Genomic DNA, 18,134 nt, shown 5'->3' on the forward strand with positions numbered 1-18,134 from the left:
AGTCCGCCTTAGATAATCGTATTTATGGCTTATTTAATATCGAACGTTTGAGTCGTAGCGCAGGCTTTTCGGATTTGGCAAGTCTTGCGAGTGCGATGTGGCACAAGATAGGAGAATATATACACTTTTTATAATTAAGATTGTAGCAGTTTTGTGCCATCAGTGGGTATTTTTGCAAAGATAAGTGCGAGGCTCAATGAAAAAGTAAAAGAGACTTCTGGGAGCAGTCAGTTTACTGCGAACGGCTTCCGGAGTTTAGTTTGAGTTGACTCTTAACAGAGTTAATGAAATCGGCCCTATGGAGTTGGCGGGAGCCATCTAACGATTGCAAATGTCATACCCTCGTACTACATTCCTATATGTAGCGTTTCAGCCATTATCTGCCTTCAGCTCTGTGTAAGGTTTTCCTCCTTGTGTGTCTCAAATCCTTTCAACCTTGCAACGCTCACTTCATCTAATGACGACTTCGTAAATCGCATTTATATGACACTTGCTGATATATTTATTATGTGGACTTCACTCCATAGCTAGTAAAGAAAATGTGTTGTCTGGAGAGGCTTTGAGACAGTGGGCGTAATGGACTCCGTGACAAAAAAAAAAACTACATCAACTTTTAGTTTGGTGTAAGGGTGCATCTTCATGAAAGTACTAAGATAATGCGTATCGGTGAATAATACTGTAGCACATCATGCGGTGACCGCCGTCCCTGCTTCCATGAAAAGTTGTCCTTTTCCTCGTATCGACGAGAATTGGACTTTCGTTGTTTCTTTTGTCTAGAAATTGCTGTTACTGCAGCCAGGTTAATCCGCGGCCAAAATGAGTGTTGGTCGATCGAAGCTTTGGCTTATCCCGTACTTCTTTTTCTAATAGCGTAGTAATATTAGTGAAGTACATGTTACAGTGCCGAGTCGCATGATACCAATTAGGATAGACAAAGCTGAACTAGTTTAATGAGCGTTATAAATGTGACTTTTTTTTTTTATAAAAAATCGTATAAACATGACGCAGTTAAAGTACAACTGCGGTTGATGATGTTTGTCGATCACGTGAATTAAGTACACTTGTAGGAGATACTCCAAATGGTGCTGTTAGCTATGTAAACATCGTACGTGAGGGGTCAGAACCCGCACAAAAAGGTACCCTATTTTCTTTTTCTAATGCTTGCGGTTGTTTTTAGCATTCCAAGAAGTTTTCGGAATCAGCTTTTCCGTTCGGTATCAAGGATTTCTTCTACTAAATAAAAGGCCCAGTCGGGATATGTCCTACTAAAACTAGTTGAGGGTTCCCCAACAGATTTATGAAACGATATGGTGTCCATTTGCCAGTGTTGAAATTTAAGCCAGCGACGGCCGCACGTTCTTGCTGACGATGGCAGCGTACTCGATGAGATGCGCATTAGCTATCCCTAGACCCCGCTGCCGCTATTTTCATCTATTCACTGTAAATTGCGTTAACTTGGAAAGAGTGGCAGCAGAAAAGGGTGACATAAAAATTTCCTGAATCGACTGAAAAGAAGAAATGCGCCTACAGTTGCGTATTGCTGTGCAAATTTAAATTGTGCAAATAAATCTTCTATTTTAAAAACTTGCCCTTTTATTTTAAAAACAGTATGAAAAATGTAACCAAATGTGTGCTTAAGTTAAAAGTAACACTTCTCTTCTGACTGAGCTAAGCTTAAATATTTCACGGCACATACATATCGCTGAGCTAATCTTTTTAGTGTTACAGGGGAATAAAGCAATTTATGGGTAAACATCGTTAGTGTATCAATATGTTATGAAATGTGTAGCGTATTTGATTAGATCTTGTTGATCTGGGCTGGCTGCTTTACAATAGAAGAGCGCTGTCAGGGGCGCAAGTGCAGAGAGAGCAAACGGTTCAAGTGCGTGGGGTTTCCTACAAACGCGGGACAGAGTTTGCTGCGTAGAAGGTCTCAACTAGTTCAACAACGGTGGTGGATAGGCGAAAGCAAGCCAGCCAGCCAGCCAGCCAGCTAGTCAACTTGAAGACGATTGTTCCATTTGCTAAAAATAACGCACCCACCAGGCTTGTCTTTTGCACGAAGAAAACGCAAACTGGCTGCAAGTTCTAGTTCGTGCTAGGATACATATACGTTATTAAACAAAGGAACTTTAGCAGGGAGTTGTTTATTTTGACAATAAAGATCATTTAGATCGGTTTCTGGTTCCGAATTTGGGTTATTGGGGGGACTCCATCCCTGTGATGTGCGTAGATCAAAAACGGAGCACACCGATCTCGGTTAATCGAAACTGTCGTAGATCTTAATATATTAAATATACAAACACACGTTGTACATGAAAAAGCCTACATGTACCCACTAACTCGCCAGTCCTTGGCCTCTTATGAATCACGACATTTGTAGGCTCATCATTTGGAGGCGGGATAATAGATTCTTTTTTGCGGTGAGAAAGATACGCTTTATAGGTGACTTTACTTCGTTGCAGACCCATAGTTTTTTTCCCCATAGTAAGACATGACCTATCTAGAGCACTGGTTGAGTCGTCATCAAATCGTAATTGAAATGAAGGCGACACTTTATGGTAAATCGTTGAATGAACGCTGTACGTCGACTTCAATTCCTCTCATAATATTTGCCATTAAGGAAAATGTGGCTTGATTAACACGCGTAACCTTTAAATCTTTGCCTTTTCCACGTCTGGGTTTTTAGCCGCCAATTAAAAGATATGGATGTTGTCAAACGTATCTGGGTATACATTGAAGTAAAAATTAATAATTCTGAAATAACTTTTGACAAACGTTTCATCAATTTAACGATAATTGGGTCGCGTTGTTCTTGTAAAATAGCTTGTTTCATTCTGAATGTAAAGGTGGCAAATCAGATTCATGAGAACAAGAGGAATTTCGCGAGCTTACGGGACTGTCGAGCAGTGTCCGTTGTCCTCACAATGAACGTAGTATATCATTCAACGCAACTTTTAATCAAAAGTCTAAATAAGGCCACCAATACTATTTTTATAAGAAAAGAGTCTAAATGAGACCTGAAGATCAAAATAATAGTCCAATACCTGTGAGAAAAGAAGAAAAGACATTCAATAAAGCGTTAAGATTTCGACAGTGCAAGTAGTTCAGCTTAGCCAGTGTATACGTAGGGACATAAAATACACATATCAGACGCATCACAATAAAACATGCGTCTGAACATAAGAAGATTCACAACTATATAATTTAGTATCAACACAGTCAGTTTATTTGTGTTGAAAAACAGCGTGTGTAAAAAATTGAATGAGCAAAGCTTATACTGGTAATATATTTGCTATGATACGCACACGGTGGTAGTTAGTTATTTGGTACGCCAGTAGCTTGTTAAGTTTCCGCGCTGGTGGCGACTAACTTGATGGAGGGTCAATTCAGATGATTGATCAAACCTCAGCAGTTAGAAGCGTGGCACTATATTTCTTGTTTTCTCTGCACCTAATGCCTATGATAGGTATATCTATGGAACACATGTGTCGGAGTGTGGCTTTAGCGGGCACTCTATTCCGTACCTCTTCTCCCATCACAATGTGCTTTTGATAGAAATTGAACGAAAAATATGAATAGATTGGTCGAGAGATCGTGATCTCTCGCCGAAACCTTTCGACAAAGTAGATAGATATTGGGTTTTCTAGAATGAAACAGTTTTACCTAATGTCATATCGTCTGCCACAGATTTTCAAGGGTTTTTTGATTGTTCAAGGTCGAACATACTGCTGTGGTTGCAGTACATATAATTCGAGCGTTGTATTTTTGATGATTAAGGCGAATCGAGCAAATTACATCCGCAGAAATTTGGATAAACTTGGTGGAGTGAAAATTAAGCTATAATACGCTTAGATACGACTTTTTTTTAGACGCATTTTGATAGCCTTTTTGGTGGTTGTCCACCGCTGGGGAATAAGACATTAGTGTTCAAGCAGTCATTACAATGTAAGTGTCGTTTATACTATCAAACCTCCAAATCCCATCTAAGGAAGCATTCTGCCCTCTAAGCCAACCTTTTTTATCGCAAATGAATAAAGGCCACGAAGTATACGAATACATCATTTAAAGTTTAGTAGTTGTACAACCGTCGCGCTTGCATTATTCTTATTACGTAAACGTAACAAGAGACAGCATTGGAAAATCTTCTTCTCACGATCATCACCTTAACAATACAGTAAATTCAATGGCCCTACAGCTGAGCATTATATTTGCAATAACCATAAGTGAGAGTGTAGCGTTGAACATAAAAAGAAGATTGGCAGTAGCTACAGAGTTGTACAGACGACGATTGTCCTTCTATTTCCCGTATAGTTTCTGAGCGAGCTAAAGTATTCGGCAGTTTTCGTCTATATATCTATATATGCGCACGTAAAATACGAATCTAATCATAGGGTACAGCCATAGCAATTAGGTATACAAATATCGGCTATTTTCGTCTCGTAAGCAACGATAAATGTTTCCCTACCAACAACTGTACGCTACAACAAAACACGCGAAAATCAGTGCTGAGTTTTTTAAAACTTTTGAGAAATCTAACTCAAGTAAAGAGTTAAATATATGGAATAAGAATAAGAAAATAAGAAGAGACGGTTGGGTTTTCAGAGTGAATGTTATCATCGAATTACGTGTTGGCAAAGGTCTGTTTAGAAGGACGACACATTTTACATCCTAGTGTCGAACTATTTACGTACATATAAGTTACGTACATACGTCCATATACATTACATACATAAGATTAGTAAGAGATGCTCGTCGATTCTCTTAGCATTAGTTCACCTTTCTACTTTGAAACGTACATTTGAAAGGCTGGTTCCATACTCAATGAATTACTCTTTCTCTGTAATTCAGCGCAACCTATTGACTGACTGGTATTATCAGAACAAAGCACATATATTGACTGAGCGTTGAACGCGTCCTGAGAAATTCGTTTATTCCAGGTGGCAAAACAGTCTCCAATAGTATTCCGTCTTTTGTTAAAATTTCTAATTTAATAATTTACATAGATTTGTATCATAATGTTGTGGCGTTTGTTTGTTTTAGGTGTATGCCGCGGGTTGTAATATCGTCATTTTGTCATCGGAGCTCGAGAGGGTTCAAATAATTGCGGGAGTGTGCCATGGGAACGTGCAGGTTTGTTTTTCACTAATGGAAACTTTTAAAGCTGTGCTGTTTTATCTAAGATTATTACAGATGTTCTTTCTGTGATACTGTAGATTACTTATGATCTCTGAAGACTACACATTTTTTAGCTCCATGTCAATAATTAGAAGATGCATAACGGTATAGCTATATTCTTTTCCGCTATGGTGCCTTTCCGGTCGAATTTTTCTACTTCGTGTATCTACGCCAGCCGTCGAAATTAAGTCCTGTTATTGTGCCATGGCAACTAAAAACTACAACTTATCCAAAACTGACACACCGAATCGATGCCACAAAAGTTTACAGGCGCCTCTTATACGTAACCTCTTTTGTAATTGTCGCACGCTTAATACGATACATCACTGCTTGTTGCAGGTTACTTCGCTAGATTGTTCTAATGACGTTGGAAAAATTGCTGCTGCCTATGCTAAGAAGATCTCAATCTTTGAGCCGTCGCCTCTTCTAAACAATAACTCGGCGCACGTGAGTATTAAAAAATGTTGGCCAAACTAATGTATATCTTCTGCATGCTGACCGTAAGATAATTAGCATACTAATGTGAAGTTGTAAGTGTCATCTCGAAGTTCTTAGTAAGCTTAAAACAAAGAGCAATAGACCATTATCTGAAATGTTTCGTATTCATTTCAAAAAAGGGACTAAATAATTAGGCGAATTAATTATTAAGGAAACTACCGCATGAATTACCTGCAGACCTACGATGGTGCCTCTGACTTCGCCAAATCTACCCGGTACAAATACGAGTCGTCGACACCTTATTTTGGCTTTTTATTCTGTAAATTTAGAAACTCGATTATCGCTGGGTGGAGACAGCGTCCGTGGACATCGGATGTCCCGTCAAAGTGATTTCATGGAATATCTCAGCCACGAGATTGCTCGTTGCCACCGAATCCAATCTCGAATTGTGGAACTATCTCCCTAAGGATGAGACAGCTGAGGGTACGTAGGAAACGATAACGGCTAACACTGCAAATGCTCACTGTCGACGTGTAGCTCTACCTAATGCAGTTGCATCGATTCAATCTATACCCGTCAGGTTAACTATCTAATTAGAATGAATGAGGCTTTTGTACTCGACCTGTTTGCTCGGAAAAAGGCACGGAATAACTCTTTTGTGTAGATCAAATCGTACATGCTTAAAAATGTCAAAGTAAAGCTAAAAATCGCTGTAACACGTTACTATAATCTATTCACCAGGATCGGCGCGTCGCTAGATCCGTAACTAGCAGGTAGGGATATTTATGGCGTTAGCGATAAAGGTATGCCCTTCTATGTTTGAATTTTTTTCGTTGTGTTTATTTCTACAGGTGTTAAATTTACGATGGGAGCGGAGGATGACGAGCCTATTTCGGATTCAAGTCCATGGCTCAAATCGTGGCAGATTGCGACTTCGTCGTCGGTGCACTTTCTCAAGTTCGCCAACGATGGAACCATGTTTGCCACAGCGGGTCGAAATGATCGCCTTGCTAAGGTTTGGTACGAGACCTGCGATGGTAAGTCTTGTTAGCTATGTATAGAAACAGACAAAGTTCTGTTTGCAGAAAAAACGTGTTAAACGATAGAGTGAGGTCCCTAGTAAAAAGTCTCTCGTAGATTAAAAGTTTAATTATTACAGTTATACGATATTCAGAAAATATTCTCCTTACAATAAGTGAGCTCTGCCGGAATCCTGCCATTGTGGTTTCGGAATTATTTTCAAATACAGCAACAAGTATTTGCATTATCAGTGCGACTAATCTTATCCCTTATATTCTTTCCCTTTAGCCAATGGCGATAAGAAGCCTCAACAGAAGCTCTTCAATTTCGTTTATCTCCCGCACCCACGAGCTGTCACGGCACTTTCGTGGCGTCACACGTCTAAGTATATGCCTCGTGGCTGTGTCGCTAATATGCTAGTCACCTCTTGTAAAGACAGTATTTGCCGATTATGGTCTCAAACATTGTTACCGGAAGATGGACTCATTAATCTTAGCCAGATCGAGGCGTTCGCTAATCAACAGCCGAAGGTGCAGCGACATAAGAATAAGATTATGAGCAAGCTGAAACACATCAAGTCGCTCAGCGAGCACAAGGCGAAACATGGAGGTGGATCATTGCCGGTAGGAACAACCCCCGCTGGAACCAACGACACCACAGGCATCATTGCCAACGGAGCTCCTGTCGAAACAATGCCCTCTTTACCGAGCTCGTTCTCTATTAATGACTTCCACAACTTTGCCCTGCAGGGCAGTGGAGTTGCACCTGGCGTCCACTTTCATTTGGCAGCGTCGATTAATGCTGAATCAGGTATGTTGGAAGCCGCATCAAGTTTAGTACACATGAATAGCATTATTTTGCGTGTCTTTTGTACTAGTGTGTAAACATTAGTGGGCGGAGTAATTTGTCCTACGTTTTTCTGTTTTTACAGATATTCCGCTCGTACCGGCCATGCGGTCAGATGAGGATCGCGCAGATGACGCGGGCGGCCATTTTGTTCTACATTGGCTGAACAATAAAGAGATTTGTTTTAGTCGGGGTGCGGAAAAACTCCTGCATGATCTGTCAGTTAAAGCGTTTCAAGAAGCTATCCGTAAACAGCAGGAAGCTGAAGAAGCGGAACGCAACAAACCAGAACCTGCTGAAGAGGCGCTGCCGGCAGACGAGGTCATGTCTGACCGCTCGCCTACTGCGCACTCCAAAGATGATAAAATCTCTCACTCTGAGTCGACGGCTTCGAATGGCTCTAACGAGAAACACGGCCCCGCACCAATTAACGTACCCAAGGATGCTGATCACTGTTTAGGTGAAGCGCTTGAGAGTAAACTTGAAGCACTACTAAAACAATGGCACAAAACCAGTGATCTGCTATTCTCAGTTCATCCAATTGATGGCAGCTTCCTCGTGTGGATAGTCGACTATCTCGATGAATCTCTTCCAGGAGCATTCCGCCAGCCGCAGGTCAGTTTTAATTCGCGAATCTCCAACGCTATCGCTCTTGGAGATGCGGCGACTATGTCGCAGAATATCTCGCTTTATCTGCCGACAGCTGGTCTTGACCTTAAGACAGTCCTGCGGGGACTGGGAGCTCTCGAAAGTACACCAGGGGGCGACGCCACCAAGGATCTTATGTTACAAGCTAAGGAATGGACCTGCACTCCAACAGTGTCGATGATCTCGAAACACTCAAACGGGTCTCTGAACCTGTGGTATCTGACATTCAAGGATGAGGAAAGTTTGACACATGTGCTAAGTGTCACGCACTCAAATAAGCGCGTGTGTGGTCATCGATTCCGGATCAACGATATTACATGCCATCCGGTCTTGCCGCTACTGCTGACAACGTCTCACCATAACTCACCACAGACTACTCTATCGCCAACAAGTGAATGCGTGAGCGGCCGTAATGGGGGATTCTGCTCAGAACTTATCTTGTGGAAAGTGGAGAGTGTTGGCCCGCTCAGCAAATCGGGCGGCATTAGCGAACTCGCACGTATTAACAGCCTGCATCTATCGGCGTTTTCGAACGTCGCTTGGATACCAACACTACTTCCTTCGTCGACATTAGGCACCGTGTCGAATTCGCCTTCGGCCTGTTTCGTCGCATCTGATGGTACCAGACTTCGCGTCTATCAGGTAACGGTCGCGAGACTGTTACATCTACAAAGCATTTGATACTATACTACATATGTAAAAAAAACTCCTGTTTACATACGGATACGGCTCCCTCGGGGACATAAAGTAGAGCTTTGTAGGCGTTGTAACCTTGTCATACCACTCTAATATTGTTATTGTTCCTTTCCAGGCGCTTATTGATGCACGCAGTCTTCTGGCAGAATTGGTAATGGCTCGCAAAAGACAACAGCAAGCAATTGATACAATGAGCGTTAGCTCGGCGGCCAGCTCATTGTCATTACATGACGGTCCTGGCGGACAACGAACGCATGTTCAACAGCTATTGGAAGGCTTCAACATCGTATCGTTGCAGAGTACTGCAAGACCCGGATGCATCATTGAGCTAGATGCCATTGCAGACGCCGTCGCCGACTGGCAGCATACGCAGTTATTGCATGTCTTCCAGGTGCGTGCAGACACTCGCCCTTTGCTCTACGTACCTTCGAATCGCAAAATACTTCAGAACTAAATATTAAACTTTTGTGCAATAGGAACTGAAACCAGATTCAGTTTATCTTAGCCATCTCAGAGTAGTAGCAGTAAATGGCAGGGTTCTGTTTGTGTTTGATGCAACAATGTTCATAACTATAATTCCATAAGATTAGCGTCTTCGTTTGAATATTTGAGATAAGATATATGACTATATTATGAGCTCGATTTTTATACTTTATCGCCTTTTTCCTTAGGAAACTTTGATCCTTGGTGTATGCGGTGACGGTTCCATGCAGTTTATGCGTTTGGGAAGGAGCTTCAAGGCCTATATAGAATTGCAGCACTCGGCCATTTTCAGGGAGCCTTTTTATCTAGTCGTTATTGAAAAGAAGGATCGTAAAAGTGTTATTCATATGTGGAAACTAACGATTGCTTCAACACACAACGTTAACGACTCAGCGAACCAACGTCAACATCCAGACGGGCACAGCCTTTCGGAGATGATTAAAGAAGATTTAGCAGTTACCAATAATAGGAATAATCTAAAACAGGATCTCCCTGATACGAATCGTACGTATACTGCAGCAGCTAGGAGTACAACGTTAAGATAACTTATATAATTACAGATTAAAAGTAGCCATAGATTTCTCGTTTCGCTCTCTAGAAGTTCGTAAAATACCCGTTGTTCTGCACCCAAATTTCAAATCTATTATTATCATTGCGTTATATCTAATTAATAAAATATTATATTAGTTTTCTTCGTATTGTTTTTACAGATTGCAATTAATTTTTTGATTTACCATTGTGTTTGTCATTGTAGCATTCGTAACGTCTAACGACACGAAAGATTCGTGTCATTCCTCTCGTAGTTCTACACCAGATCGCTCGGAGCATTCATTGTTGCATGCATCCCCCCTTAAAATCGTCACCGAAAAGCTGTGTGAACACGAACTGCCGCTGCCCGACGGCGTTGAAATTGTTCACGCTGAACCGGCTGCAGGCCATCTCAGCTCGAGTAATATCTACCCGGCCTGCCTCTCGCCTTATCTGATCTGTACTGCGTGTAGCGATGGGAAGACTAGATTCTGGAGATGCGCTCAGGTAAGCCTACTATTATATAAACAGGCAGAATTTAAAACTTGTGACCTGCATGTTCGTGTCGAACTATAAATCTCCTTTATTAAGAAAAACAAGACCAGATTATTAAGAATTAAATATGTGCGGAATTTCTTCTAATAGGACGAAAAAAACGACGGCTCTAAAAGCTTCCAGTGGACCGAATGGCGGATGGTACTGAACACGACCGAGTCCGCCATTGATGTCGACGGCTCTCCGCTGGCGGTATCAGCGGCCTACTCAGGCCGGGTTGCTGTGGCCTTCAAGCTGGGGTCGTCGTTCACTCGACCAACGAAAGGCAACACCGACGAACGATACGTCAACCTTGCGGTGGCCATTTACGAGTGCGAAAGTACCGGCGGCTCGGAGTGGGTTCTAGAAGACACGGTCAGAATTACTAATGGAGCTTTTTGTTTTTCTGGTCTAAATTTCCAGCTTATACTGAGATGAGCTAATATTGAATTTGTGTATGAAATTTCATGGCCGTTACACACTGAAGATTAAGCTAAAAACAAAACCTATGTAAAACGTTTGCAATGATTATTTGAGATAAGACTTTTGTAATGTTAATACGGTAAAATACTCTTATAAAATTGACGGCGTCTTTGTGGAAACCTGTGTCAAGTAACCAACTAACCTTTTTGGACAAAATTTTTTAGCTTGCACTCTATATCTAGGCTTCTATAAGTACTTTAAGGTTATGACGAATCTTACTGTTCGACTTGTTTGTGATTCTTGTGGGTCGACCTTGTTCTTCTCTAATAGATTCGCTTCAGAAATGTTCAGTTACCACGAGTGTACTGCGGTAGGGGAACGGATGACGTAGACTTAACATCAATCTATGATGCTAACCTACGAAGTCGAGTACAGATGGACCACATCGTACAAAAGTTAGCTGAATCATCATCGAAAAGCGATCTCAGCCGCATGCTGTCCGTTCCTAGTTACGCGACCCTTCAGACGCTCAAGAAGTCGATCATTGAACAGGGAAATCAATGTGTTCTAGTTCAAAAATCCTTAATGCAGCTTGATTGGGTGTCTTCGGAAGATGGCTCGCACATACTTACGGTCGCTTTGGGCCCGAAGGTGATGCTCTATGCGCCCGTGTCCTATGACATTGCGCAATGCAATGCAGCGCCCTCGTCGACCAACGCTTCTGCCGGGTAATTTATTTACTTATTTTCTTGAAGCAAATCCTGCAGCTATTTCTTTAGTTAAATCATATATTTTCAAGTTGATAACTCTCATATTAGAGTTATCAAAAAAAAAAAAAAATATTACAATTATTTTGCTAAATTATATCTAAAACTAGCTCGATTACAGTTAAGTCAGTGCGACTTATTCTTTGTTTCCACCGTGGTATGCCGCAGAACTGGCTTCCACAGGCCATTGCTTAAGCAACGGTCATCGATGGCACCCCAAATGGAGTCGAGTCGTCTACGCTGGATGCAAATCCGTGGACTTGAGCTGCACACAGCTGACGGTCTTCCGGCACTTCCTATGCAGCTGTCATGGGTGCGGGATGGCATTCTTGTCGTCGGCATGGATAACGAAATGCATGTTTATTCACAATGGAAATCCCATAAGAGAGCGCTTGCCGAAGATTACGTTGTGCACAAGAACACTGAGGAGACATTTAGCGATCCAACGTACACAAAACGGTGTCTTCATGAAGACGACCTCATGAGTCGTGTGCAAGAAACGCAACTGAGAATGGGCAGCTCGGCCAATCTCACACGGAACGCATCGTTGCAGGTGGTTGCGAACGCAGCCAAGATCGGTTTAGACAAAGCTCAAGCTACTGCAGGCGGCCAAACCGGTGGCGCTTCGAACATAGGCGCCGGAGGACAGCTTATTAAGGAATTACTGCCGGATTTCGGTCTGTTCGAGACCAGTCGCCTCGCGTGTCCTGTTTTACCGCAGTATCATCCCAAACAGTTGATGGAGCTGTTGGCCTTTGGTAAGATCAAGCGCGTGAAGGCCATCTTGGCTCATCTTGTTCGGTGCCTGAGGAAGGGCACCGGACAGGAGGAACGCGAGGCCTTGTCGCAGGACAGCTGGAGCAAAAGTCGAACGTACTCGTTGGCCGCGCCATCGGGAACCACACCGCAAGCCTCACCCGGAGCAGGCGACAACGTGTTTACCGAGGAAGTTCACCTAGACTATGTGGAAATCACCTCGATTCCACCGCTACCGCTTTACAAGCTCCTTGAGGCTGACACCCAGGTGCTAAGCCAAGAACAGGCCAAAGATCAGAAAGGGAAGGCCACATCTGGAACCAACGGCGAGCACAAACGTAATGTCCGGCAAACCGACGACTACTCAATGTTGTTCGACGACGCAACGGACAACTTTAATACGCTGAACGAAGATTCATCCGGTCGTATCAGGACACATTCGGCCTCGGAGAGAACCAATCGAAATCCGAATCATTTCGACACACAACAAGCTAATATACTTACTCAGGTAGGGGGTCACGACTAATGGAATACTGTCGATTCCACTCTGAATAAAGCGAAAAGATAATTGAATTGATTGTACGTATACTTGTTTATATGCATTGAATACGTGATGGTCATCTTTACGTGACCTTAAGTAATTATTAGGGATGAAACAAATCATCGTTAATTGTTTGCTACAACACGTTAAAGTGAATGAAAGCGACTGAATGGTGAATGATTTGCTTTCAGGTATTAACTCACTGCAGTCTACCAGGTTTGTCAAATCTAGACCAGGTGCATCTACTTGCCCTGGCAGACTCTGTTGCTTCATTCCAGTCCAACATTACTGAACGATTCTCGCAGAATGTTACAGGTAAGTCGAACACTCTGAAAATTTATAACATGAACCAGGGGGTGATAATTTTTCCTATCAGAGAACAGTAGCGAACAATAGATCGACGAGGAAAGGGGTTTATTTGAAATGGACCGTCATGTCATGTGGAAAAGATGGTAACTTATTAATCGCCCCTTGATCGATTTCAGTATCGATAACCAAGCACGAGTCACATCACACTGAAGTGAATGTCGAGGCGGCCACCGAGGCATTGGATGACTCCGGTCTTCGTTATTTATTGGCCACTCGGCATCACACATATTTAATGCGGTGTCTACCGCTGTCTGAACGTGCGTCTTTACAAAAGCAGGGCTTAGCCCCGCACTCAATCGTATGGGCATTCCACTCGGAGACTCAGGATGAACTCATCCAACTAGTGCTCAATCAAAACAACCTTAAATGGACTGACCTGAAGGACCTAGGTGTTGGCTGGTGGTGCAAAAACAATGCATCACTTAAGAGGTTGATTGAACGTGTAGCCAAAAGCGCTTTCCAGTCCCAGCAAAATCCTCTCGATGCGTCCTTCTACTACATGGCGCTGAAGAAGAAAAACATTTTAACTGGATTATTCCGCTCGGTTAGCGACAAAAAAATGACAGAGTTCTTCCAAAACAATTTCAACGAAGATCGTTGGCGTAGGGCGGCACTGAAAAATGCTTACGCGTTACTCGGCAAGCAGAAATTCAAACATGCCGCTGCCTTTTTCCTACTGGCCAATGATCTTAAGTCAGCGGTGCAAGTGTGTCTGAATAATTTGGACGACCTCCAACTCGCAATGATCCTGGTACGATTATATGATGGAGGTGAGGTTGCGACGTATCCTGATACCCTAAAACCCACCGTCTACAATAGCGTTTTGGGGTGAGTAATCTCTCCCACAAACATTGTTACGGCAATTTGTCATTGTTCGTCAATATGTCATTGTTGCGTCAGTGAGACTATTGACGGTGCGGAGTTTTAAATTAACATTACCGAACTTATTACTCATTACGTGATGCCTTTGCAAAACAAAGCACGAACCTAGCATATGATGTTTATTAGATTCATACACGGTATTACAGAGCTCTAGCCTTTCGTCATTTCAATATTATGTGATCGAACTCTTGATCCCGAGTATTGTGTGAATGTTGTTTTTGTAACCCTATAGTGCCAATAAGTAAGATGAACAATCTTTGTTTAACATAGATGCAATGAAAAAGGCGAAGACTACCATGCATCGCAGGCGCATCCTGATCCGTTTATACGTTCGATGGCTTACTGGATTTTGAAGCGTTACGAGGACGCTCTCTCGACACTACTTCAGACGGATATTGGTTGTTCGCACCCAGCGTACAGGGAGCCCACTGCCGGTGAGGGCAAAGATCAGACCGGCGGTTCGGATCCCGCTGTCTTTAATTTCTATCTTTACCTTCGTACGCATCCATTCGTAGTGCGGCGGAATCTTGCCCGTCTCATGAAGGACCGCCGACAGTCACGAGCCATCATGCTCAGCGGCTTCAACTCCGTGGCCAACGGAGCAGACAACCAGGGGGCCGATACGATCACCCCTCTCGAGCGACGCCTATTCTTTACAACGGCCCACACCTATTTCCGAGCAGGCTGTCCACCATTAGCACTCGAGGTGCTCTCTAGATTGCCGAACTGCCAACTCGATTCCGAATCCACGGACGTATTTACGTCCAAGGAAGACGTGTCGTCGTTTCCCATAGAAAAAGAAGAAAAAGCTGAAGATTTTGACTGGAGTATGCCTGTAGTCTCGCAAAAGGTAATAATGACCTTAACCAGGTAAGGTGAAATCATTATTTTTTATATTTATGATAATTATGGATACTTTCGTCATTATATCTTCTATCTGCTTCACTTTAAAATTAGCGGTGTTTGGCTTTTTCAATTTGGGCTACCGCGCCGACCGGTGACTTGTTACATGCAGTTTTATCTATTTTTCTCTGTATTACAATGTGCCAGGCGGACGCTTTCGATTGGTCGCAGCCGGTCTCTCAGAAGGCCGAACAATATGGCTGGTCTCAACCGGAACCGCAAAATGTGGACGCGTTTGACTGGAGTCAACCGGTCCTGAATAAGGTTGGCGGAAGGGCAGAGGATTTTGACTGGAGCCAACCCGTATCAAATGAACAACAGAGAAGCGGTCAATTAAATGGCACTTCACATGACCGCAAAGCTTCGCAATCCAGTGAAAATGAAAAGGTCTGTAATAGGGTGGCAGATTTTATCATTTGTATCACAGACAGAATAGCCGTAGACGTTTGAAAAAATCATTATTGGGAGTTTTTGGCTTGAGTTACCAACGTAGAATTCGATAGGCGCTATATCGATAATTAAAAGCAAATTGGCCTCTTGAATTGTTACAGTCAGTAGGAGAAGCCGCCGCGTACCGGAAAGGGTCTGAGGTGATTGACATTATGGCGCAACAACTGAAATTCATCGCGTGCCTCAAAATTATGATGGAAGAGTTGTCAACTCTTGCGACGGGACTCGAGGTGGACGGAGGCCTGCTACGATTCCAGCTGTATGTGTGGCTTGAGAAATGTGTGGCCGCTCTGCGGCAGCTCTGCCATTATGGTGCCAACGAGGGGTCCGATCAGCTCGTAGGAAGAGTTGAGGCATCCGAAGCCGGCGAGGCATTACCCGAGGCCGTCAAGTTGCGCGATGTCCTTCTTCAGGATAAGAAAGATTTTGAGGATAAAATCGATCGGGCTGCACGTCGTAAACATTGGTTAAAGGTAAACTGCTATGAACTATGATATTCCACGATGCAATACATATAGCGATTTTGCTACCTTTTCGAGGAAAAGCTTTTTTTATATATTAAAGGAGACGCATTAACTTCATTAAATAATGTCGGCGCGTTTCCGACGTTTAACCATCGATGTACTTTTTCTACGACACGCGCCATTTAAACAATCACCTAATTTTAAATATTAAATAACTTCAGGCAAATGAAGCCCTTCTACGAACATTACTGAGTTACTCGGCGCTTCATGGCGCACACGGCGGAGGTCTTGCAGCTGTTCGCATGGAACTCAATCTTCTTCTGCAAGAACTACAGCAGACTCGTACCCCTCAGGCGCTATTAGCGTCACCTCTGCCCGTACCGACTAGCCTGCCATTATTAGCAGCTAGTGTTGCTTCAAATAAAACGGTTGTGGCCGACCCAGTTCGACACGTGCAATCATTGGCTCACGACATCTTACTGACGATTACACAAGACTTGTCGCTTCAACTGCCACAGCGCGGCGAGCTAACGAAAGTGATGGTCCTACGTGATCTATGTCTTTCACTATCTGCCTGCATCTATCAGGCGTTGTGTGACAGCGACAAGTTGCCAACTCGTCGAGGGCCAAGATCCACCGTTGATGAAGACGGTGGGCCCCAGGCAGCAGTCCTTGGAGGAGCATTGCATGGAAGCCTAAGCCTGTTGGCGCCACAGACTCGCGAGCGTCTCAGCTCGGCATCGGCCAGCGACCTTTTACCAACGTCGGCTCCGTCAAAATGGCCAGGAGTGCCGAGTTTGCGCGCTCTGATGGCTCGCGATCGGGACGACGACGCCCCGAAACTGCACACGCTGTTATGCGAGGCCTTCGTCGCTGTGTATCTGTCGCTAACAGTACACGCACTTGCAACGAGGGACAGTCAGGTGCTGTTTCGTTTGGTAAGCCACAAGATGACAGAAGAAATGTGGGCAGCTCTCTTTGGTGGAGGAGCGGAAAAAGTGCTTAAAGTTCATCTGGCGGGTGTGGTAACCGCCGCCATGAGCTCTGTCGCGTTTCAGAATAAGGCCTCGACGCATGGCGCAGTTAACGCACAAAATATGAGTGCCACCGGTGACAGCGGTACGTTTTACTGTAGGCTTAGATTACGACTGCCGTCTATTTCTCTAGCTGAGTTATTAACAATTGACGTCTTTGTTATTTTGTCGATTATCGTAATTCTAGCAAAATCTAACAGAAAAACATATATAGAAAACACACAGATTGATTTAAGCATTGTCTCTAACGGATTTCAGGCCAAGATAGTAGCATCCTTGATGCTATAAACCGCCAACGACTAAAATGGAACATGAAAATCCTCCCGCAATTCGCGGCAGAAAAGGCGCCAACATCACCTTCTACTGCCGACCGTAACGAAGCCCGACCAGCGTACAAAGAAGTTTTTGTTGCACCCACACAATCAATCGTATGTAATACTTCAAGCTGTCCTAGCATGACTTGCTCAGATTTCTGTCAATATAGTATTCATATATTCAGTAAATACGAGCTGTCTGACCTCATCGTAATTTTGCTTGTTTTTTTTTTTATAGGCTGCTCGTCTTCTTTCCAAGCCGCACCTTGAGGAGAACTTACAGCCGGTCGACTATGACTCATCGGAGAATATCGAAGAAGATGAGATCGAAGACGATTGGAAAGAGGATGTCTTTGACGATAAGTCCGCTGACAGCAAATCCCAACAGGGTCGAGATAACAAGGCGAACAAACCCGCTCAGGGAGAATCGGTCGAAGAACAGTTTAGCTGGGGCATTCTAAGCCTGTCAGTTCTGAAGTTGGTGCTGCGTAATGTTGTACGTTTTCTGGAGACGGCAGGCGTCGACTTTAATGATCTTCCCGTCGCCAGCCCACTCTCGCATGCCGCACTAAAAGCACTACAGCACTGGTATAATATCCAACGTGACCAACTTGACAAGGGCCCCAAGGCAGCTGATCTTCTGCCGAATATGGTTGTCGACAATTTTGTTCATTCAGGCCCGGCGATTCATAAGTACAAGGTTCTACTCGAACTTGACAATACGCCATTCCAGCATGGCACCAATGCAGCTGCGCTTCGGGGAGTCCGACGTCTGTGGAATTACCTCGTGCGACAGGACGATTGTCAGGAGTACTTTATCAAGTACATCTTTTCCCCACCGAAGAGGCTGCCCCTCATGG

The 18,134-nt window shown here is 43.5% G+C and overlaps 1 protein-coding gene across 4 annotated transcripts in view; it reads left to right on the forward strand.

Moving 5' to 3' along the window:
• Positions 1-18,134, forward strand: part of Rbcn-3A (rabconnectin-3 alpha) — a 32,038-nt gene that overhangs the window by 2,633 nt on the left and 11,271 nt on the right. For all 4 annotated transcript variants that reach the window (XM_022807205.2, XM_022807207.2, XM_022807206.2 and 1 more), the window contains exons 2-21: positions 5,044-5,133; positions 5,518-5,625; positions 5,946-6,099; positions 6,468-6,653; positions 6,925-7,446; positions 7,568-8,772; positions 8,942-9,217; positions 9,498-9,813; positions 10,064-10,344; positions 10,483-10,746; positions 11,125-11,522; positions 11,730-12,825; positions 13,050-13,173; positions 13,344-14,055; positions 14,380-14,959; positions 15,160-15,399; positions 15,564-15,935; positions 16,148-17,045; positions 17,219-17,388; positions 17,513-18,133. In XM_022807205.2, the coding sequence (XP_022662940.1) occupies positions 5,044-5,133; positions 5,518-5,625; positions 5,946-6,099; positions 6,468-6,653; positions 6,925-7,446; positions 7,568-8,772; positions 8,942-9,217; positions 9,498-9,813; positions 10,064-10,344; positions 10,483-10,746; positions 11,125-11,522; positions 11,730-12,825; positions 13,050-13,173; positions 13,344-14,055; positions 14,380-14,959; positions 15,160-15,399; positions 15,564-15,935; positions 16,148-17,045; positions 17,219-17,388; positions 17,513-18,133 (8,613 nt within the window). The remainder of the gene's footprint in view (positions 1-5,043; positions 5,134-5,517; positions 5,626-5,945; positions 6,100-6,467; positions 6,654-6,924; positions 7,447-7,567; positions 8,773-8,941; positions 9,218-9,497; positions 9,814-10,063; positions 10,345-10,482; positions 10,747-11,124; positions 11,523-11,729; positions 12,826-13,049; positions 13,174-13,343; positions 14,056-14,379; positions 14,960-15,159; positions 15,400-15,563; positions 15,936-16,147; positions 17,046-17,218; positions 17,389-17,512; position 18,134) is intronic.

Source organism: Varroa destructor, unplaced genomic scaffold (genome assembly GCF_002443255.2).
Source record: "Varroa destructor unplaced genomic scaffold, Vdes_3.0 BEIS01000005.1, whole genome shotgun sequence".
Classification (NCBI taxonomy): domain Eukaryota; kingdom Metazoa; phylum Arthropoda; class Arachnida; order Mesostigmata; family Varroidae; genus Varroa; species Varroa destructor.